The sequence below is a fragment of the Pelodiscus sinensis genome, chromosome 17, assembly GCF_052426305.1.
Source record: "Pelodiscus sinensis isolate ZL-2025 chromosome 17, ASM5242630v1, whole genome shotgun sequence".
In the NCBI taxonomy this organism is placed as follows: Eukaryota; Metazoa; Chordata; order Testudines; family Trionychidae; genus Pelodiscus; species Pelodiscus sinensis.
The window spans coordinates 35,258,638-35,281,301 of record NC_143068.1 but is presented as its reverse complement, the minus strand read 5'-3'; the positions used below and the strand labels follow the sequence as shown (position 1 = coordinate 35,281,301).

The 22,664-nt window shown below is 67.3% G+C and overlaps 1 protein-coding gene across 1 annotated transcript in view; it reads left to right on the top strand.

The window, feature by feature from the left end:
* Positions 1 to 21,608, top strand: part of VSTM2L (V-set and transmembrane domain containing 2 like) — a 36,034-nt gene extending 14,426 nt beyond the window's left edge. Inside the window, exons 2-4 of the mRNA XM_075900796.2 lie at positions 14,055 to 14,224; positions 17,371 to 17,421; positions 20,569 to 21,608. Of these exons, the coding sequence (XP_075756911.2) occupies positions 14,055 to 14,224; positions 17,371 to 17,421; positions 20,569 to 20,904 (557 nt within the window). The 3' untranslated portion in view covers positions 20,905 to 21,608. The remainder of the gene's footprint in view (positions 1 to 14,054; positions 14,225 to 17,370; positions 17,422 to 20,568) is intronic.
* The last annotated feature ends 1,056 nt before the right edge of the window (positions 21,609 to 22,664 follow it).

The window sequence follows — 22,664 nt, the reverse complement described above, 5'->3', positions numbered from 1 at the left end:
GCCCTTGCACACCCCAAGGGGGGAGTCTTGGAGGCGCAGACGGCGGGTGGTGCCAGGCTCTGCTGATAGCCAGGAACGTGGCCCAGCGCCACTAGGCTGCTATTCTGCGAGGCTCTGCACGCACGGTGACTCCCTTGTCGCTGATTAAACCCGCCCAGCGTGGGACAGAACGGGTCGCCCTGATGCGAAGCGGCTCCACCTGCTGCTGGCTGTACGCTCACTGGGTCTCACGTCCCCCGGGCGTCTCTCCTGCGCGGGACGGGCCCCCGGGCACTGCTTTGCCATGGTTCTGCACCCTCCTGTCCCCCGGCTCTGGAACCGTGAGCAGCTCACCTCCTGGGGGTCCCTCTGTCCTCACGCCCCTGCCTTCTCGCCGCCTGTGCTTCTGTGGGCGCAGGGGCAGCCCCCCGGGTGAGCTAGCCATAGGGCTGTGTCGAGGGATTCTTCTTCCGCCCTGGCCTTCAGGGCCCCTCTGAGTAGGGTGCCCCCCCCTCCCCGGATCCCTCGCCCCAGCAGGAGTCTGTGCGGTCATGTGGCCTGAAATCCCCCGGGAAGCTGCTCAACTAGCACAATCCTGCAAGTGCCAGCCCGTTTTATTCCCTCTTCAGTCTCCCTGGGTTTGTAATTCGCCTGCTGTCGCCCTCAATCTCGGGCAGAGCGGAGGACGCACCGTCCCTTGCTGCAGCCAGTGGCTGGCGGGACCAGGCGGCCTCCCAGCCAGGCCCCCTCCCCTTGGAAAGGAGGTGAGGAAGGTGTCGAACGGGGTGGGAAGAGGTGGGGGCAGAGCAGGGGCAGGGCTGGGACAGAGGAGGAGGCTGGGGCAGGGGGCAGGAAGATCTGGGGCAGGGGAGGAGCGTGGGGTGCTGAGTCAGAGAACTTGCCGTCCCACAGGAGGTCAATATTGTCTAGTAGCATGACCGGCACTTCCACTGCTTGCGGGGCTCTTCGAAGCTAAATCACAGCCCAGAGCACAGAGCCAGGGCTGGCGGCTGCAAACAAACTTTCTGGGACCGCGGGAAACTTGACCACCCCCATGAGAAGTGGGCATCCAGCTCGCTCGAGTCCTGCCGGGCTACGGACGCTGCCGGCCCAGGGGTGTTCAGCCAGCGCCAAGTCGTGTTCCTCCCCGTCACAGCTGCTCGCTAGCGCTTAGCACCAGCCAGCTGGGCTGCAAGCCCCTGCCTGGCACATGTCCAGCTGCTTCAAGTGGATTTCCGTGGAAGGGGACCCTGGAGCTGAGCAGTGGCCCACAAGACGCTCCCCCCTCGCGCAGTCTGAAAGAGCGAGACTTGCGCCCACCTCCCAGCCAACAGCATCTGTCCCTCCCAGGGGAGCCGACAGCCTCGCCACACCCCCAGGCAAGGGGGGCCAGGTGGAAGGGGTGGGGTCAGGACCGGGGCAGGTGGGGCGGCTCTGTGGTCTCTGAAGAGACAGGGTGGAGGGGGGAGGCTGGGGCAGCCAGTTCTTAGCACCGCCCAGGCTGCAATGCGCCCCCGTGCCCAGCCCTCAAAGCCACCCGGAGCTCCCTGCATGGGGCTCCAGGGGCGATTTAAAGGGCCCAGGCTGAGGGCCCCACTGTGGCAGTAGTGGGGGGGGCAGCCCCAGGCCCTTTTGAACCGCCGGGCCCTGAGATAACGACACCTTTTCCCCCACCACAGAGAACCACTATCTGTCCTTTTCCACACCATCCCCCTCCCGTCCAGCTGGGATCCGGGATCCAGCCCCCCCACCCCCAGTGGCAGCCTGTGGTGGCGCGTCAGGGTCCCACACCTCCTGCACCCCCGTAGTGGCAGGGACAGACTCCCCCAGCCAGTAGAACAGGGGGAGTTTATTGCTTCTCCAGGATACAGCACAGCACAGATGTCATCTGGTCACAGGAACCGGGGCTAGGAGGCCTCAGTGCCCCCCTTGAGATGGGGGGTGGCTGGGCCCTACAATCCCAGCCCCCTCCCTAGCTCCTTCTCCCCTGCTTCCCAGACAGAAGCTACCACTCTCCTCCAGCCCTGCCCCCTTTGTTCCACCCATTCCACCTCCCTTTGTTCCTCTCCCTGGGAGGTAACCGGTCGAACAGGCACCTCCCTGTCCCATCAGCTACTCTGCTGGGCTGTGGTCCAGACAGCAGCCAGTGAGGGTCACCCACAGCCCAAGCCCAGCAACCAGCAAGGTACCAACACTAGGTCACACAGCCTGAGACGGCAGCTGGCTGAGAACCCTCCCCCCCTTCCCTCCCACATGGTCCCTAGGGCTCTGCGGGGATGGGAGTGTCTCTTGTGAGGTGCCACGGAGGCGGCTCCTGGCTGCATTTTCATCAGTGGCGCGGGAGCCCAGGCCCCGGGGGGCAGGGCGGCCCTACCATGAGGCAAACTGAGGCGGCCGCCTCAGGTGCCAGACTGTGGGGGGGGGGGGCTAGTTCCCAGAGTGTAGAACATTGAGTCTGCTGCTGGTGCGTGTGTAGGTAGCGGAGCGGCCCCGTGGGAGGAGCAGAGCAGGAAGGAGGCAGAATTGAGACTTTGCGAAGTTTTGGTGCAAGCGAGGAGGCCCGGGGGCCTCATTTGAGCTCCCCGCCTCCGGTGCCACAACATTGTGGGCCTGTCCTGGGGAGCGGAGAGGACTTGATGGGACAGGGACCTGCCAGAGGGCTGCTGAGGGTCGGGGGAGATGTTAGTTGGGGCATGAAAAACTCCCAGGCCGTTTGCCGGAGGAGGTGAGGCAGCCGGGGCAAGCACGCTGCAGGCTGGTCCTTTGCACAAGCTGTGGCTGCAGTCGTGACTAGGGCGGCCCAGCTGGGAACAGACGTTCACAGAGCCCTGTGGTTTGGGGGCCGGGCGCTTGCTGCCCTCCGCCGGCGGCGGGTGACCGGTCGTGGTTGGAAAAGGGCTGAGACGCGAAGGTTTGCAGCCGGCGCTTTGATGCGCGCTGCCTTCTTCCCAGCAATGATCTTCCATTTCATGGTGGAAAACCCAACCGAGCCGGTTCGCGGCCGACGGACTCGCGCTGTCGGCTTGTCGCTGCGTTGACACAAAGCCGGGCCCAGCAGTAATTGCCTCAGCCACCGTCGGCAGCTGGGGGAGCGGCTCCCTCTGGCCCCTGCGGCTGAGAAACAGGAACGCCCTTTGCCTTTGAGGCATCTCCGGCGGGCGGTGGCTGCCGTGGGTTCCCCTGCCCAGGTGCGGCTTGCCTTCTGTCCCACAACGCCCTCTCCGGGGGCAGGGCAGGCCCGGGAGTTGGATCGCGGGGTACATGCAGCATAGAGGGGCGGAGCGTGTGATTTTCCAGCCTCCTGCAGCTGGTGGCCGAGTGCACGTGCCAGCTCGGGCTCTGCTCAGGGCTGTGCGTAGCCAGCAGGTCAATGTCACACGCTTGTAGCCTCTTGTGGTTCCCGAGAGGCTCCTTGGGCGCGCTTGGCCAGACCGTTCCCTCCTGGACTGCAACCCAAGACTGACTAACTCCCCTCTCCCCTGGGGCCAGGACATGCCTGGGCCGTCGACCGTCGTTTCTGGGCAACTCGCTCTGCCGCCTCTCCCAGGGACCAGACCCGAGTTGTGGGCACCGCGCTCTGGCAAACCCTGCTCTGGTCCCAGCTGGGCAAGGACCGTCTGGGGGCCAGAGCCCTGGCTGGGAATGCAGCGTGGAGAGATTGTGCCAGAGGGCAGCCCCTGGGCACTGCGGGCCGTAACGAGCTCTGCTAACGAGCCTCCGGATCCTTTCGCCTCGTGGCGCCGTGAGAGCCTGGGAATGTATCTACCGGTATGCGTTGCTGTGTAGCTGTGGCCAGGCTGGGGGTGTCAGCAAAGCAAAGGGAGGTTGCAAGCGTTGCCTGAGCCATGCCACGAGTCAGGGAGCCCGCGACGGGGGCCCCGGCTGGTCCCGCCCGGATCTCGTTGTCTCCTTTATGCCGCCTGCAGGGCGAGGGGGCACGGCAGCCACCTAGGAGCTGTCTGTGCTCTGCCTGCCCCGCATCCCAAGCCGGGCGCCCAGGGCGGCGGGCGGCCCCAGGAGCGGCTCCTGTCGATTGTTTGCCAGGAACAAGGAGGCGCGCTCTGCCGGCTCCCACGCTGAGCGGCCACCTCGGAGAGCCCCTGCGTTTACCCTGGGCAGCCGAGAGCAGAATGGGCCCTTGCTGCTGTCGATGGGTCCCTGGCCCAGGGCGGCCCCAGGAGCAACGTGGCAAATCGCCTGCAGCCGTCAGGGGGCGCGGAGCCACCCTGGGGGTGCTGGATGTCGGAGGAGCAGGCGGGGCCGCGGTCGGGCGAGGTCCCGCTCCCCACACACAATGGTTTTGGGGCCTGGGCCCTGCATCCCTCCCTCTCCCCTCAAGCCTTCCGCAAGGAGAGTGGGCCGGTCCTTGTGCTCCCTGGCGTCCCGTCCAGACGAGAGGGACGGGCTGAGAGGCGGCCCGGCAGGGAGACCGGCTAAGCACGGCCCCACCAGCCCCTGCGCCCTGGGCTCGCTGCCAGGCGGGTGGGTGCTGCCCTGCCTGGCCGAGCCAGCGGCTGCCGAGCGGGGCCCGGGGCGGTGGGGAGGCAGCGAGCCGCCTGGCATATCTCAGGTGATGACAGCACCAGGCTGCCCTAGCAGGCGTTTTCAATTCCCTTTATCTGTGTTTCCCCATTGAGCTCATTTTATTTCCCCTGATTTTTGTTTCCTGGGAGATTTATGGACCCTGCTTTTCTCAGTTTATGGCAGGCAGGGGGCTATAAACCATCTGCGCACGGAGCCTGCTCCTGTCCCTCGCGCCGGCTGCTGCTGCGGGAGCGGACGCGATGCCCGGGCCAGCTGAGGGGGCCGAGCGAGGCGCCCAGGGATGGGCAGGACAGGGCCTGGGAAGGTCAGGGCACCGGCTGCCCTCGGAGCGCCCCAGGGACGGCAGCACGCCCCCTCTGCCCTGGGGAGAGCGGGGAGAAGGGCCAGCCCCCGCCCGGCACCCTCTGCTTCACCAGCAGCTCCACTCGGCTCACGAGGCAGAGTCTTGCCCGAGGCTGCAGTGGGCGCATGAGGTTCTGGTGCCAGCACCAGCCAAGCCTGCGGACACCCAGGGCCACAAGGGGCGCATACAGACCCTGGCCGGTCACTGCACTGGCTGTAAGGACCAGCACAAGAGCAGCCAGAGAGGGGCAGACCAAAGGTCCATCCAGCCCCGTATCCTGGCCAGAGCCAGGTGCCCAGAGGGAGGGAACAGAACAGGGACTCAGCCAGCAGGACGGAGGAATCCCAGGCATTGGTACAGGCTGGGGACCGACTGGCTGAGCAGCAGTTCTGCAGAAAAGGCCCTGGGGGTTCCAGCGGAGGAGAAGCTGGATGTGAGTCAGCAGGGGCCCTTGTAGCCAAGAAGGCCAGTGGCGTATTGGGGGGCATTAGGAGGAGCATGGCCAGCAGATCCAGGGAAGTGATTATTCCCTTTATTCGGTCCTGGGGAGGCCACGTCTGGAGGATTGTGTCCAGTTCTGGGCCCCCCCAATAGAAAGGATGTGGCCGCGTTGGAGAGGGGCCAGCGGAGGGCGACTGTCACGGCTCACAGGTGGTGCCCACACGTGGCCCCTCGGCTCCTGGGCAGATCCCCCCGCTAGTGCGGCAGCCCCTTCTCGGGGAGCCCCCCCCAGCGGCAGTGAGACGGCCCTTTCCCAGGGGTCTGCTCCAGTGCAGTGACCCTCTCTTGGGGGGCCCCCTCTCACCTAGGGGGTCTGCCCCTCTGCCTCCAGGATGGTGCCTCTCAGGGTCTTCTGCCACCTGTCTCCACCATGAGCCTCTTTGGGGGGTCTCCCTCCTGGCCCCCGGGGCCTCCACCCCCAGAGGGATAGCGCCCCCCTGTTCTCTAGACCAGAGCGACTCAGCCAGCACCAAACAGGAGGGGCTATTGAGCTTTGAACAGCAGCGGGTCCCTCCGGCCAGTCGGCCTGGCCCCCAGCCCCACGCCAGCCTCCCCTGCAGCCGGCTGAGTCCTGCCTGCCCTGCTCTCAGCCCCCCAAAAACCAGCCCCCGTCTCCCAGCAGAGCCTCCAGGATTCCCCGCAACAGCCCCTCCCCCGTCCAGTGTCTTCTCCCCAGGTAACAGGGTCACTGGGCCCCTCTTCTCCGCCCCCTCCCCGCCTGGCCATTCTGGGGTTAGATTCACATGCACCAGGACTGCAGCACAACCAGCAATGCCAAATGCTAATCTAGCCTGGGAACTGCCCCCGCGTGCAGCGAGCCAGCGTGGCCGGAGCAGGCCTGTCACGGAGCCGAGGGGCCAGAGGTCCCCGGCCGCTGTAACTGGGTTTCCGACCAGCTGCGAGACCCGAGCAGAGCGTCAGTGTGCCGGTCCACGTGAGCGCGGGGCCCTTCCCAGCCCTCGCCTCAGACCCCACAGGGATGTCCCTGATGATCCCAGAGGCGGGAAGCAATGGCCTCAGGGGCATTTCCATGAAATGCTCGGCCTTTTCTCCCCCTGCCCGTGCGTGGGGTGTTTGGGGCGCTGGTGGGCACCGCAGGTTCAGTGCCACCTGGGGGGCTGCTGGCGGACGCAGAGCCCGCCCTGCGAGCCTGTGAAAGCCCTCGCCCCCAAACCGCTTAGCCCTTCACCGGCCAGGCCCCAGCTCCCTGCCAGTAGCCAGCTCCACTGAACCTGACACTGAGCGGAGCCCAGAGCATCAGAACCCACCTTGCGGCCATGGCTGATTTCGCCTTTGACAGCAGCCCCGTGAGGAGATGTTCCTGCCCTCTGCTTCCTCAGCCACAGGGGTGTGTGTGTGAGAGAGAGAGCGAGAGAGAGCGAGCGAGCAAGGTGAATGCTGCAAGCCCATATTCCAATGTTTGACTTGGAGGAGTTTGAGTTTGTGCCCAGTGCTGTTTCCTGTTGCATGAATGGAAATTCCTCCAGACGCTCTGGCTGCAGTTCCCCCCCCTTCCCCCGAGGAGTCATTCTTCCACTCCGCTCTGTGCTGATTGGACCTCAGCTGGAGGGATGTGCCCAGGTCTTGGCCCCACATTTCAGGAAAGATGTGGAGAAGTTGGAGAGGGTCAGAGAAGAGCAACACGAATGATGAAAGGTCGAGAGAACAGGAGCTGTGAGGGAGGCTGAAAGAACCGGGCTTGGTTAGTTGGGAAAGGAGAAGACTGAGAGGGGACAGGAGAGCGGTTTCGAGGTCCCTTCCCATCCTGGTGTTCTATGTTTTGAGCCTTTAGCTTTTCATCGGGGGGCCGGCTGTGCTGTTCGGTAACCCGCGAGGACCAGCACCTTTGTACATGAGCACGGAGTCGGGAGCCACGCTTTGGCTGGGCAGTGCTCACACACTCGTCCCCCATCGGTTACGCCAATCCACAGCAGGTGAAAATACGTGTGAATTCCCCGTAGCCACCCAACCGGCCAGGCGACGCGGCTGCCTAACAGGAGAGAGGGCTGCGTGTGTGAAATCGGCCTGCCGCTTCCTGGGAATAGCCAGGCCTAAGCCGGTGTCCGTGCGGTGCTCTGTTTCCCGTTGTGTTTCCTGGGCACCCGGCTCCATTCCCGTGGCTGCAGGATCCCGACCCCACGCACCCGCTGACCTATTGGGGCACAGCAGGGAGCTGTGAGTAGATGGATCGTTTGGGCCTAATCGATTTTTATTACTTTGTTCCCCCCTCCCCGAAGTGCCCCCAAATACCCAGCTAACTGGGGGCCCTGCCTCCTGCCAAGAACCATCTGTCATTCCCTGGGCTCTGCCTGCACCAGTTCCCATGGAGCGTGGCTAGATCACATATCACCTCCCGTATCTCCGTGTCCTCTGCCACGGCGCCTTCACCCCAAATTTCTCGCTCTGTCCATGGCCCGATTGCTTATCGCACCTCCGTGCCATTGCACGGCCGTTCTGTGACTCCCGGTCGCAGCAGGCATGCACCGTGGCGCGCTGCCTATCGCTCAGCCGGACAAGCACGCCCTCTCCATCTGGGGCAGAAAAACCTTGACGTGCCGGGATCTGGGCGGAGCGCCACTTAGCCAACGGGGAGGGGGCAGAGAAGCCGGAGCAGCCAGCCCCCATCCAGTCCCTGGGCAGCAGGCTCCCGGGTGGTGCTAGGCGCTGCGTGTAATTGCGATGGGGTCGATGGGGTGCGCCGCAAGGGTCTGCGTGAAAGACGATTATCTCGAGCCGTTAGCAGCAGTTCGACGTGGGCGTCACGTTCCCGGGTAATGTGAGAAACGGAAAGCACCAACCACGTGAATTTCTCCTCCCCCGTGTGCTGGGCAGGGGCGCCTGCTCTTCTGAAATCGCCCCAGAAGGCGGCAACGGGGCTCGAGCGAGGCTGGGCTTGTGCGTAATGAAATGTGAGCACGGGTGCGGTCTCCGGCGCAGCCTGGATACCTCTGGCTGTGGCGCGCCAGCCATTGCCCGGAGCCGGCTGTGGAACAGGACGGACTTTACAGGGACACACTGTTGTTCTGCCTTTCCTCATGCACCAGTGACGCTAGGGACGTCGGCAGCGCTGAGGCTAGTAGCTTGTGACGTCGCTGCTGCGCTGATGCCATTTCCAGAAGGCCTGGAAAATGTGGCAGCTATTTGATATGTTCCAGAAGGACAGGCGGTGGGCTTGGTCTGTGTTTTCAGAATAGTGCACGTGCAACACGTGCATGCACACTTTGGCACGTGTGTGCGTGCGACGGAGCCCGGAGGCTGGATGCTTGTGTGAGCACCTGGCTAAGCGCGGTGGTTTATGATCGTGCCGTACCTGTCTGTTACCTGCCTATGGACATGAGCTGGCAGCCGTGGCTGTGCATTTGCACGCACAAGTCAGCGTGTAAGTACCCGCCCGGGGGCTTGGGGCGTGAGCAGCAGCTGCAGGCTGTCCGGGCTGCCCGGCGGGTAGCGAGCCTCGGCCATTTGCCGGCTGCGTGTGCAGCCCCGCGACCCCCGCCAGGCTGTGCTTTCCCCAGAGGCCAGGCCGCAGCCTGCACTTGTGATGGTATTAATTGCCATGGCAACGGGGTATGAGCTAATGAGCAGACAGGTGCTTTGGTTCCGAAGCGGGGGAGGCGGAAGCTCTGGGGCAGGTGCAGCCAGGTGGCTTGTCGCTGGCGGGGGGGGGGAGGGGGGTGAGTGGCCCCTGCCCGCTGTGGGGGGAGCCGGGGTGCTCTCCTGTGCATGGCGACCCCCCACTCTTGTTCTGGGCCATGCAGCTGCCACGCCGGCCTGCCTCCCCCCGCTGTGCTGGGGCTGCTGGCCCATGGCGCTTTGCAGCCCAGGGGGTGCTGGGGATTCTCCCTGTGAGGCGTCCATCATGGGTGGCTGGGGGGAGCAGGGATGGCGTCGCCATGGCAGCGAGGCTAGGCCCAGTCCGTTCACTGGGGGCTTCACACGGCCCCAGAGGTGCATGGGGCTGACCCAGTGCAGCCTTGGCCAGTGCCATCTGCTCCTCAGCTGGCCACGGGGGGTCCCACTTGCCCCTCCCCCCAGCCGATTACGGGGGATGGGCTGCAAGGCCTTGGGCTGGTAGAAACCCCCCAAAAGCAGGGACGACTCTGCAGTTTCTGCTTCTCTGCTCTGGGGCCACTTAAAGGAAGGGCTGGGGGTGCGGGCCCCAGGGACTCCGAGACGCTCCGGAGAGGGGGTCTGTGGCCCGCGGGCAGGGAAGTGGCCCTGGACGCTTAGCGCTGGTTTCAGACCTTCCCCTCTGTGACGGCGCGTTGGGGTTTTCCCATCTCCTGCACCCCCGTAATGGCACGGACAGACTCCACCAGCCAGTCGAACAGAGGGAGTTTATTGCTTCTCCAGGATACAGCACAGCACAGATGTAATCTGGTTACAGGGCAGGCCTAGGATGCCTCAGCCCCCCTTGAGATGGGGGAGACTGGGCCCCTAAATCCCAGCCCCTTCCCCTAGGCTGTCTCCTCCATACTCCCAGACAGAAACTAACTTACTCTCTTCCAGCCCTGCCCCCAGCCAGGGCTCCACTCCCCTTCTTCCCATTGTTCCGCTCCCTGGGAGATAACTGGCCAGACAGGTTCAAAGCCCCCTTGCATAATGACTCATCCCCTGCCCTGCTGGGCCGTGCTACAGGCAGCAGCCAGTGGAGGTCACTCACAACCCACTGCCCAGCACAGCAACCAGCAAGGTACCCCCCACTATGTCACACCCACCCAGCCAGCACCTGACGCTGGCACAGTGCCAGGCCGGTGGGGCCGAGCGTCACGAGAATCCCAGTGCGCGCAGGGAGGAGGTGGCTGTCCCTGGAACATCCCCCCCATGGCTTGGGGGAGGCTTGGTCCCAAAGGCCTGGCTTTCCCGGGCACCGAGCCCAGCCTTGCGGCCAATTGTTGAACAGGTCTCGGCTTGCCTGCAGGGCGAGTTCACCGCCCATGTTGGGCCTGGCCCGGGGCAGGTTTGTAGCAGCCCCAGGGTGCTGCTCCCAGGTGCTGGTGCCTCATGAGCCCCGCAGCAATGGAGAAGCAGCTGCTGGCCCTGGCAGGGAGCGGACGGTCGGCTTTGCCGAGGGTGATCTCAGCCGGGCGTGCACACTTGATGTAGCAGATACAACCGTCGCCTGGCCCCTAGGAAACACACTGGGCCTTCGCGGGCCAGCGCCTCCAGGTCCAGGAGCCCCGCTCAGCCGGTCCCCTTCGGCCTTTGCTCCTCCAGCCCGTGCTGTGTTGTCCCAGAGGAAGCCGGGATTGGTGGCAAACACAAATCCTTCCTAAGCCCTTGGGCTGCGTGGAGGCAGAGGCTGCCGGTGCCAGAGCCTGGTGGTTGCTGCTCGCGGTGCATCCGGCTCCTTGCTCGCGGTGCGTCCCGGCTCCTTGCTTGCGGTGCATCCCGGCTCCTTGCTCGCGGTGCGTCCCGGCTCCTTGCTCGCGGTGCGTCCCGGCTCCTTGCTCGCGGTGCGTCCCGGCTCCTTGCTCGCGGTGCGTCCCGGCTCCTTGCTCGCGGTGCGTCCCGGCTCCTTGCTCGCGGTGCGTCCCGGCTCCTTGCTCGCGGGCTCACGGGAATAAGCTGCGTTATGGCCGTAAGCCTCTGAAGCCACAGACATTGTAACGGATGCAGCCATGGGGGTGCCGGGCCTCTCTGACCCTGCTGGCTGCTGGCCCCTTGCCTCCCCCACAGCGTGTGGGGGTGTGACCCTTTCTCCCCCTCCCCCGCATTGCCCTTGCTGTCACATCTACTGGGAGTCTCTGCTCCATTCTCCTGGCGGGGGAGGGGAGCGGGCAATAGCAACCTCTGCATTGGGCTGACGTGTCCCCCAAGTCCCAGCCCGGGTGCGCCTCCCCGGCTGCCCCTCGTTGCTGTCCTCTGAGTGTAGCCCCCTGTGACTTAGTGGGGGGACCTTGTTGGGGCTGTGGGTGACCTCTGCTGTCTGTAGCACGACCCAGCAGGGCAGGGGGTGAGTCATTATGCAAAGGGGGCTCCAAACCTGTCTGACCAGCTACCCCCCATGGGGAGAAACAAAGGAAGGTGGATGCTGCCCTGGCTGGGGGCAGGGCTGGAGGAGAGTTGGTTGGTCTCTGGCTGGTATCATGGAGGAAGCAGCCTAGGCAACAGGCTGGGATTTAGGAGCCCAGACCCCCCCCCCCAATATCTAGGGGGGCTGAGGCATCCTAGGCCTGCCCTGTAACCTGATGACATCTGTGCTGGGCTGTATCCTGGGGAAGCAATAAACTCCCTCTGTTCTACTGGCTGGTGGAGTCTGTCCATGCAACTATGGGGGTGCAGGAGACGGGGGAACCCCAACGCGTCATCACACCCCCATGGCTGAAGCAGAGCCCAGGGTCTGTCACTGGCCCGCCGGGAAGCAAACGGCCGCTCAGCCGGTGCCCCTGGGGCCTGTCGCCCCAAGAATCCCCCCCCCCCGAGGTGCCTGCCGGGGTGCAGGCAGGGGGCTGGCTGTGATTCAGTTGGGCTCCCTGCTCTCCTCCAGGCCAGACTCCCGCTGGAACGGGAGGGGTGGGCAGCCGGGGCGGGGTTAGGACCAGCGCTGCAGGGGCTCTCGGCCAGCCACCGGCCTTCGCACGCCCCCGGGGGGCAGGGGATCAGGGCTCTGTGGGACCCCGCTGGGCTTGTCGCTGGGGGCTCAGGGCAAATAGCACGGGGGGCTGTGGGGATCGCAGCTCCCCCTGGCGTGCTGGGCTCGGGGGTGGGCCAGAGTCGGCGCCAGGCACAGGCTGCAGAGCGGGCTAGCGCTCTCTTCCCTGGGAGGGCCCCGTGAGCAAAGCTTCCAAGGGGGGGGCCTTGCACCCCCACTGCCAGGGGAAGCCGCCCCGGCGGGCTGCCACGTGCCCATGCCGTGCTGTATAAGGGGGAGGGGAACGCCCAGGCGCTGCTGTGTGCCTTGCGGAGGTACAGCCATGCTGCTCATGCCCGGACAAAGGCAAATTCAGCCGCTGGCCTGGGCCTCGGGAACCTGCTTCTGAACCCAGCCCGAGCGTTCCCACTGTGTGATCTTGGGCCAGCCGCTCAGCCGCTGGGCCTCAGTCTTCACATCTGGCAACTGGGGATCACAACACCTCCGCTGGACTAGCCGGGGCTCGCAGGGCGGACGTGCCGGGGGCCCTACCCGGGCTGGGCCAGCAGGGGCCCGGCCGGCCGGGAGAGAGGAGCGACGGCGAGGCCCTGGCCAATGCCAGTGGTGGAAGGGGAGGAATGCTGCAGGCTGGGGGCGTATGGAAGCCCAGGGCTGGCACTCCCAGCAGGCTGCGGGCCAGGATGCCGGTGCACTGTCCGGGCAGGGCAGAGGGGTCGCATGGCGCCCGGGACTGTGACGTAGTGGGGGTACCTGGCTGGTTTCTATGCTGCTGGCTCTGGGGTAACCCCCACTGGCTGCCGTGGGTACCACGACCCAGCAAAACAGGATGAGTCACTATGCAAACCAGTATGGCCAGACACCCGCCATGGAGAGGAACAAAGGGAGGTGGATGCTGCCCTGGCTGGGGGGCAGGGCTGGAAGAGGGTTAGTTAGTTGCTGTCTGGGAGCATGGAGGAGAGCCTAGGGAAAGGGGCTGGAGTTTAGGGGCCCAGTCTCCCCCATCTCAAGGGGGCCTGAGGCATCCTAGCCCAGCTCTGTGACCAGATTCCATCTGTGCTGTGCTGTATCCTGGAGAGGCAATAAACTTCCTCTATTCCACCGGCTGGTGCAGTCTGTTTGTGCCATTTTGGGGTGCAGGAGACGGGGAACCCCCAACGCGCCGTCACACCCGGGCAACTGGGGATCCGGGGCCCATGAGCAGGAAGCTGGCACCCCGGCGGCTGGCAGAGAAACCCGATTGGGCGCTTGATAGGAAAGCGAGAGCTCGCTGGGGGGTGGTTGCCTGCACAGGCCAGCCGGGGCTTTCATCCTCTCCATGCGGCCAGCTCGACTCGCCCGGTGCTTCCTCCCACCTGGCGTTCACACGTGCCCAGGGCTTGGCTGTAGGGCAGCCCCTGGACCCCGGGCTGTGGCCTTTGCGAGTCTCTGTGTCGGGGGCCCCGCAGCGGACGGGGCGGCGTGGGGGGAGGCCTCCGGGAACTCGGCCAGGAGCCGGGGATGTGTGCTAAGCCCCGTAGGCCATGGCTCCCCCGGCGCCAGTGGAGTACAGGCGAGCGCTAAGTCTGGGATTTCCATGCGTCCAGAGGGAGGGCGCGATTTTAAAGGCGTTAACGTTTCTGTCTGGGCTGAGGCTAACTCCGTTTCCAGCCTGGATCAGCCCCTTCCCCCCCCCCCCCCCCCAAGGAACCTGCAGGGAAGCGGCGCCCGTGGCCCTAAAGGAATTAGCCTGAGCCCAATGGCAGAGTGGGGAGAAGCCGGGGGGGGAGGGGGGGCATAGGGGGCAGGCGGGAGGATAGCGCTGGGGCTCTTGGCAGCTGGAGGGTCAGCAAAGAGCCAGGCTGGTAAAGCAGGCTGCGCAAGGCGGGTGGGTTAGGGCCGGGCTGGGGCCTGCTGGCGCGGCGGAGCCATGGAGGTTCAAAGGGGGCACCACTCCAGTGACACCCCCCCCCCCCACAAGCAGGCGGAGCAGGCAGAGCCGTGGCAGAGGGGCAGGGCACGGTGCCGAGGGGCTGGCGGAGGTCTGGCCAGCTGAGGGAGCTGTGCCCTGCCGTCCCTAACAAGGAGCTGGCTCCCCTCGTCTCTCCTCTGCAGCCCTCTTCACAGAGACCCCGCACGACATGACGGCCCACGCCGGGGAGGACGTGGAGATGGCCTGCTCCTTCCGTGGCAGCGGCTCCCCCTCCTACTCGCTGGAGATCCAGTGGTGGTACGTTCGCAATCACCGCGACTGGACAGACAAGCAGACGTGGGCTTCGAACCAGGTACACGCCCTGGGATCGGGCCCTGGTACGTGCCCTGGGATCGGGCCCTGGCACACGCCCTGGGATCGGGCCCTGTTACGCGCCCTGGGATCGGGCCCTGGTACGCGCCCTGGGATCGGGCCCTGGTACGCGCCCTGGGATCGGGCCCTGGTACGCGCCCTGGGATCGGGCCCTGGTACGCGCCCTGGGATCGGGCCCTGGTACGCGCCCTGGGATCAGGCCCTGGTACGAGCCCTGGGATCGGCCTTGGCACGCGCCCTGGGATCGGACCCTGTTACGCGCCCTGGGATCAGGCCCTGGCACGCGCCCTGGGATCGGACCCTGTTACGCGCCCTGGGATCAGGCCCTGGCACGCGCCCTGGGATCGGACCCTGTTACGCGCCCTGGGATCAGGCCCTGGTACGTGCCCTGGGATCGGCCCTGGCACGCGCCCTGGGATCGGCCCTGGTACGTGCCCTGGGATCAGGCCCTGGTACGTGCCCTGGGATCGGACCCTGTTACGCGCCCTGGGATCAGGCCCTGGTACGTGCCCTGGGATCGGACCCTGGCACGCGCCCTGGGATCGGCCCTGGTACGCGCCCTGGGATCGGACCCTGTTACGCGCCCTGGGATCGGGCCCTGGTACGTGCCCTGGGATCGGCCCTGGTACGTGCCCTGGGATCGGGCCCTGGTACGCGCCCTGGGATCGGGCCCTGGTACGCGCCCTGGGATCGGGCCCTGGTACGCGCCCTGGGATCGGGCCCTGGTACGCGCCCTGGGATCAGGCCCTGGTACGAGCCCTGGGATCGGCCTTGGCACGCGCCCTGGGATCGGACCCTGTTACGCGCCCTGGGATCAGGCCCTGGCACGCGCCCTGGGATCGGACCCTGTTACGCGCCCTGGGATCAGGCCCTGGCACGCGCCCTGGGATCGGACCCTGTTACGCGCCCTGGGATCAGGCCCTGGTACGTGCCCTGGGATCAGGCCCTGGCACGCGCCCTGGGATCGGACCCTGTTACGCGCCCTGGGATCAGGCCCTGGCACGCGCCCTGGGATCGGACCCTGTTACGCGCCCTGGGATCAGGCCCTGGTACGTGCCCTGGGATCGGCCCTGGCACGCGCCCTGGGATCGGCCCTGGTACGTGCCCTGGGATCAGGCCCTGGCACGCGCCCTGGGATCGGCCCTGGTACGCGCCCTGGGATCAGGCCCTGGTACGTGCCCTGGGATCAGCCCTGTGCTTTGGGGGCCTTTCTCTTTGTCAGGCCAGGCTGGGAGGAGGGTCCTGGCCATGCTGGTGCTGGCACCCCCAGGCCGTGAGGCCGCCCCCGGCAGCAGCCAGGCAGCGTGTCCCCGGTTGGCTGGCGTCTCTCCGATGGGCCATTTGATGATTGTTTGCCCCAGGGGAGGGGGGGGGGGTGTCTCCAACGCGGGGACTTGATCCCAGGGACCCTGCCGGGCACTGAGGGTGCTGAGCTCCTGGAGGAGGAGCCAGAGCCAAGCTGGGTCTGTTCCTTCCTTAGTCTGCGCTGTCCCCTGCCCCCGGCTCCCTCGCAGGCCTGGCAAACGGCTGTCTCCAGCCCCTGCCTGTTCACACAGAGATAAGGGCGCACAATGGCCTGGCAGCGCTGGGATCGTGCTGCGGCTGCGGCAGCGTCGCGCTGGCAGTGCCCGGCTCGGGTGCCACCAGACACTGAGAGGTGGTGGGAAGGGCTGTCACCCTGGCATCGTGCCAGGCCGGGCAGGGGAGCGGGCGTGGAGAACGCGGATGCCGGCGGCAGAGCCCGAGCGCTGGAGGGGACCCACTGCCCTGGGCCCGGCCTTTCCGAGGCACTGGGGGGGAGCTGAGCGCGCCGGGGGGGGCGGGTCCTGCCGTCACCAAAACCTCAGGCTCCACCCTGGCTCCAGCCAGGAGCCTTTGCCCCTCCGGCGGGGCGTCTCTGAGCCCTCGCTGGCCCCTCTGCTCCCCTTCCGCCACCGCCCGGACCCCGGCCTCCCCGGGCCACCCGCTCAGCTGCAGCCCAGACCCGCCGGATGCCGCCGTGTCCTGGGGCCCAGTGACCCCCTTGCCCCAGCGCACACAGGAGTGCGGCCCCCCCGCCACCGGCATTTCCCGCCGCCCAGGCTGTCCCCGGGCGCTGCCCCAGCCCGCCCTGCGCCGCTGCTCTGGCCCCTTCCTTCGGCGTTCGCCCTCCGCTCTGTCACCGTCTTCCTGGCGCGGACGGGCCCGGACTGGCTGCAGCGCCCAGGCCTGCTCGCGGCCGCGCCACCGGCCTGGGCCCCGGCAGCCCCAGGGCGTCCTCCTGCATCGCAGCCTGCCCACTCTCCCGCCGGAGCAGCCGGAGCCAGCGGGCCGGCCTGGCGCTGTCTCCGGCCGCGTCCTTCCGGGCCGAGGGGCTGAAACTGGATTGATCTTTGCTCCGCCCTGCCGTGCTGGAAGGGTCACACGCAGCAGCACGCTCGATGCCCGACCCCATAGCCCCGCTGTCCCAGCCCCCCACCCCCGCCATAGCCCCCGCTGTCCCAGCCCCCCACCCCCGCCATAGCCCCCCGCTCTCCCAGGCCCCCCACCCCCGCCATAGCTCCCCCTCTCCCAGCCCCCCCACGCCCGCCATAGCCCCCCCACCCCCGCCATAGCTCCCACTCTCCCAGCCCCCCACGCCCGCCATAGCCCCCCGCTGTCCCAGCCCCCCCACGCCCGCCATAGCCCCCGCTGTCCCAGCCCCCCCACCCCCGCCATAGCCCCCCGCTCTCCCAGCCCCCCACGCCCACCATAGCCCCCCGTTCTCCTATCCCCCCATCCCCTCCATAAACCCTCCCACTCTCCCAGCCCCCCCACGCCCGCCATAGCCCCCGCTGTTCCAGACTCCCCATGCCCCCATAAATCTGCACTCTCCTAGCCCCCCCATGCCTGCCATAGCCCCCCGCAGTCCCAGGCCCCCCATGCCTGCTATAGCCCCCCGTTCTCCTATCCCCCCATCCCCTCCATAAACCCTCCCGCTCTCCCAGGCCCCCCATAATCTGCCTTCTCTCCCAGCCTCCCCACGCCCCCCATAACCCCATCCCCATGCCCACCCGCTTTTGAAGCCTCCACTGTGGGCTGAGGTGTGAATTGGCCGATGAGTTTCTCCCCCGCCAGCGCTAATGGTCTCTCCTCCCTCCCCCACAGCTGGACTCCTCGCCGCAGGGCGAAGCTGGGAAGGACGCAACGAAAATCAGCGTGAGTTCAGGGACGGGGGGGGGGGGGGCGAGGGCCCTGCCAAGCCCGCGTGGGCTAGGAAGCGACTTTCGGGACAAGCGCCTGCCCCGGGCTGGGGGCCGCTCCGCGCTCAAGGCGTCTCCAGCCAGCCTGGGAGCTCTCTAAAGGGTCCAGCCCGGCAGGGGCTCCTGGCAGGGATGTGAAAGCCCCATTTTACTTGGGTAACTGGCTGAACAATGTTGAAGTGGTTGACTGATTAAATGGGGGGTTGGGGGGTGTTAACTGGCACTGGTTAGCCTCACATCAGAGCGGCCAGCCGGGGTCAGCCCAAAGGCCCACCCAGCCCAGCGTCCTGTCTGCCCACAGCGGCCAGCGCCAGGCGCCCCAGAGGGAGGGAACCCAACAGGGAATCCTCACATGATCCCTCCCCTGTCGCCCATTCCCAGCCCCTGACAAACAGAGGCAGGGACACCACCCTGGCTAACAGCCGCTGATGGACCTGTCCTCTGTGGGTTTATCTGGTGTGTGTGGGGAGGGGAGGGGTTGAACCCTGTTAAAGCCCTGGTCTTCACCACATCCTCTGGCAAGGAGTTCCACAGGTTGACTGTTAAGGCTGGTGCTTACCAGCGAACCATTCCCATCCCTCGCTCCTGGCACCAGTGCGGGTTGCTGGCGCAAGGGGAGCTGCAGCCGCGCGCCTTTGCACTTGTGTACTAGCCTCTGCGGAGCACCTGGGCGCTGTGGCTGCCAGCAGGGCCCCAGCATGCGGGGGGGGGGGGGGGGCTGCGTCTCCAGAGAGCGTCCTGCCCCAGAGCACTTGCCCCTGGCCAGACCAGACGGCCACACCCAAGGTGTCCAGCCCCCTCTTACTGGGGGAGCTGAGGCAGCAGGCCCTGCATTCTCAGCCCCCCTGCACAGCCTGCATTGGAGAGGGGCCTGGCCCCCGAGGGCACGCCGGCCCTGCGCACCAGAGTGTCTGTCAGAGCTGGGGACCCTTCCTGTCAGCCCCCGGGGTGCGGCTGCTCCCGGCCGAGCGGGCCTGAGCCCGACAGCCAGCACCCGCCACGCCGGCGAGCGCCCCGTGCCAGCCCGCCCAGGCTGCGCCTTAGCTCAGTCCTTAGGCACGGAGGCCTGAGTTGCCACGGAGGGGAAAATAATCTAATTTCCTTAGCGGATTAGGAGGCCGACGCCATTTAGGCTCCCGTGAGCGGCATGAGGAGACACTAATTAGCTAAATAGAATAAACGCGCCTGGCCGCCTGCTGCCACTGGCGTCTGCGCGCCCCGCCGGCCTGGCTCCCCCCACGCTCGCGCTGCGCTGCCTGATAAGCCCAGCGCCCACGGACTCGCTGCTCCGGCACCTCGCGGCTCGGGGGAGGCGGCTGGTGCCCAGGCCCGGGTGGGCAAGAGAGGCTGGAATTGCCTCTGCGCGGCTGCGGGGGGTTTCAGAGCCCTGAGCTCGGCTCCCGTGTTCTGGGCTCCATGAGTGGGGCTCGCCCCCCCGGCTGTGGCACAGCCCAAGCGCCTGTGTCCTTGGGTGCTCGGTACCTCGCAGGCCTGGGCCCTGACAATGGAACGCACCCACTCTTGCTGGCGGTGCCCTGCCCGGCCCTCTCTTGCTGGCGGTGCCCTGCCCGGCCCGGCCCTCTCTCGCGGCGCATTGCTGCGCCGGGCTCCCTGCTGCGCCGCGCTGGCCTGCAGCCCCAGGTGGGGCGGCCCACGCCGGCTGGGTTTTCAGCGGACTGACCCGGGGGATTCCCAGTGGCGGACACCGCCCAGCTCGCTGCTTCCTGCGCACGCCAGCCCATCTCAGGAGAGCCCCGCCGGGCTGCTGTCAGGTGGGGGGTGCCAGCCCCCCTCAACTGCTGTGCATCCAGCCCCACCCCCACCCTAAGGCACCGGTTCATTCCTCTGCTCCCCGGAGGCTGGCTGGCCCGCCCATGCCCCCACCCCTTAGGCCAGCGTCTGGGTGGCTTGGGCCCCGCTCGCCCCCCGGCCCGACGCCGAGCCCCGCACGCCCCTCCGCTCACCAGTGCAGAGCTGGGAGACAAACGGCCTTTCCCAGCCCGTGTGATTAGAGGGACCGAGCCGTGGCCGCGGGGCGGGTATAACCCTGATTTACTGACCTCCCCCGGCAGCCACGGCAGCTCGGGCCAGTGAGTGAGTCTTAAATTTCATGGGGTGATAAATACCGCGAGCGAATCCATTTGGTAGCAAAGCTAATTAGTCGGCCTGGCTCCGCATCGACCTTCGGCCCCGGCTGGTGGGGGAACACCTGGGATTTCAGCTCCTCTGGGCAGCGCTGGGGGGCAGGGCCCCGCCCCACCCGGCCCACGGCCACAACCTGCTGCTTGGGAAGGGGCTGGCGACCTGCCCCGGGCCAGGGCTGGCCGGGCAGCACGTATCGCACGCAGGGGCTACGCCCTTTCGCCTCCCCTCTTGCTTCTTCCCGGGGGGCAGTAAGTACTGGGCTGCCGACTCCCTCAAGGGGGCAGGGCCGGCACGCCGGAGCCCCGGGCAGCCGCGCTGGGGTAGCTGAGCGCTGCCGCGTACTCTGCCCAGCTGGCTCTGGAGAGGCTGTAGCAGAGACGCTCCCCCCGCCCCGTGTTTCTCCTCCCGCTAGCTCTGCTGGCTGCGAGCGGGGTGCAGGGCAGCGGGGGAGACCCCGTGAGACCCATCGCAGCTAGCCTGGGCCGAGAGGTGTGGGCCTGGGGAAGGCGTCTCAAGGGCTGCAGCAAATGAGTTCCCCACCCCAGAGCAGCGCCTGGACGCAGCTGTGACACAGCGCCGAGGGCCCACCCGGCCCCGTGGTGCTGCCGCCCTTGGGGGTGGAGGCAGATTAGGGTTGTGAGGGGCCCCGAGGAGCCTGCTGGGGAGCGAGGGGCCCAGCCCCCCAGCAAGAGCGCCAGGCAGGCGGAACAAGGCAAGCGCCCGGGCCCTGCCCCTGTTTGGAGCACTGGACAGACAGGGTTGGGGGCCAGGCACCCACTTTTCTGGGGCCCCACCAATGGGGCGGGATCCCCGGGCACGGGGCCCAGTGGCCCCTCCGCCTGGCTGGGGGGCCTTGCGGAAGGCTCGGTGTGACGGGCGGGGCGGGCTCGGGATGGGGGGCCTCCGGGGAGCTGCCCTTGGCGGCCGTTCGCACTCAGGCCTGTGCTCTGCCCCGCAGGTGGTCAAGGTGGCCGGCAGTAACATCTCCCACAAGCTGCGGCTCTCCCGGGTGAAGCCCACTGACGAGGGGACCTACGAGTGCCGGGTGATCGACTTCAGCGCCAGCACCGCCCGGCACCACAAGGTCAAGGCCTACCTGCGGGTGGCGCCAGAGGAGGGCGCAGTGGGGCAGCGCCACGGCACCGCCGGCCACGCGCAAGACACCCAGGCGCCGGGTGACCCGCTCGCTGAGCCCCCCCGGCCGAGCGGCGCCCACCCCCACCACCAGCACCACCCCCACAAAGCGGGCAAAGAGCTGCGGAAACGGGCGGCAGACGCCTCCTGCCTGCTGTAGACTGAGCTGCGGCGGCCGGTGCGGCGCGGGCTGCTGGGTCTCCCCCGCCTCCCTCCCCACCCGGGCTGGGCAGAGGAGGGCACGCCGAGCCGTGGCAGCCAGGCCGGGGCCGCCCCATGGCGGGCGACCAAAGGCTCCAAGTCAGAGACTGATGTGCGCCCGCATTGGGACACTCGCATGTAACCCTCTCTCCCAGCCGCCCGCCCCCATGGGTGTGTCCCATCGCCACCGATGCCTGGACCTGAATGCAGACGTGGGCGCGCCCTGTTCCCAGCAGGGCCATGGCCGGGTGGGAGACCCGTCTGCCTTCCCCGGTGCCATCTGCTTGTGAGGGGCGTCTCCCTGCTGTCTGTGCCTGCACGTGGGGCCGGGACGCACTCCCCTGGAAAAGGGCCACTAGTCCCCCAGATCCTCCTGCTCCTGCTCTGCCGTGTGCCGACAGGGCTTCCAGCTGAGTGCCGGGTTCGTGTGCACCCCCACGCTCGCCGTGCTAGCTTGCCTGCCTTCAGTGAGCCCAGCTGGGCCTCTGCGTGTGGCAATCCTGCCCCCCGCCCCCGCTACGCCACAAACACGAGTCCAGGCCACCCCCCCGAGAGGCGGGTTAGTTACTTTGGAGCCTGTTGTGCAGATGCGGGTTATGTCGCTCGTTCCTGCAGACCAGCAAATACCAGCCCACGGGGTGGATCCGGTTCACTGGGGTTAGCCCCCGGCTGGCCGTCGTGGCCACAGAGTTCACCTGGGTCTCTGTGGGCCCGGGCGAGTACGGCTCCCGTTGGCCGCCACGGCCGCATTCACCTGGGTCTCTGCGGGCCCGGGCGAGTACGGCTCCCGTTGGCCGCCACGGCCGTGTTCACCTGGGTCTCTGCGGGCCCGGGCGAGTACGGCTCCCGTTGGCCGCCACGGCCGCGTTCACCTGGGTCTCTGCGGGCACGGGCGAGTACGGCTCCCGTTGGCCGCCACGGCCGCGTTCACCTGGGTCTCTGCGGGCCCGGGCGAGTACGGCTCCCGTTGGCCGCCACGGCTGCGTTCACCTGGGTCTCTGCGGGCCCGGGCGAGTACGGCTCCCGTTGGCCGCCACGGCCGCGTTCACCTGGGTCTCTGCGGGCCCGGGCGAGTACGGCTCCCGTTGGCCGCCACGGCCGCGTTCACCTGGGTCTCTGTGGGCCCGGACGAGTACGGCTCCCGTTGGCCGCCACGGCCGCGTTCACCTGGGTCTCTGTGGGCCCGGGCGAGTACGGCTCCCGTTGGCCGCCACGGCCGCGTTCACCTGGGTCTCTGTGGGCCCGGGCGAGTACGGCTCCCGTTGGCCGCCACGGCCGCGTTCACCTGGGTCTCTGCGGGCCCGGACGAGTACGGCTCCCGTTGGCTGCCACGGCCGCGTTCACCTGGGTCTCTGTGGGCCCGGGCGAGTACGGCTCCCGTTGGCCGCCACGGCCGCGTTCACCTGGGTCTCTGTGGGCCCGGGCGAGTACGACTCCCGTTGGCCGCCACGGCCGGGTTCACCTGGGCCACTGAGGGCATGTGGATTGCTGTTCCCGGCCAATGGGAGCTGTGGGAAGTGGCGTCCCAGGCTGGGCTGTTTCTGGCCACTCGCATTGGCTGGGAATGGCGATCCGCGGAGGTGCAGGGGAATAAGGCAGCCGTGGCGGCGGCCCGCCAGGGGCTAACCGTGGCAAACTGCCGCTCTCTTCTCGCCCGCCCCGCTGTCGGCTGAGAGTAAAGTTACCTCCCTTCTCGGTCTGCCGCGACCTGCCCCGCCC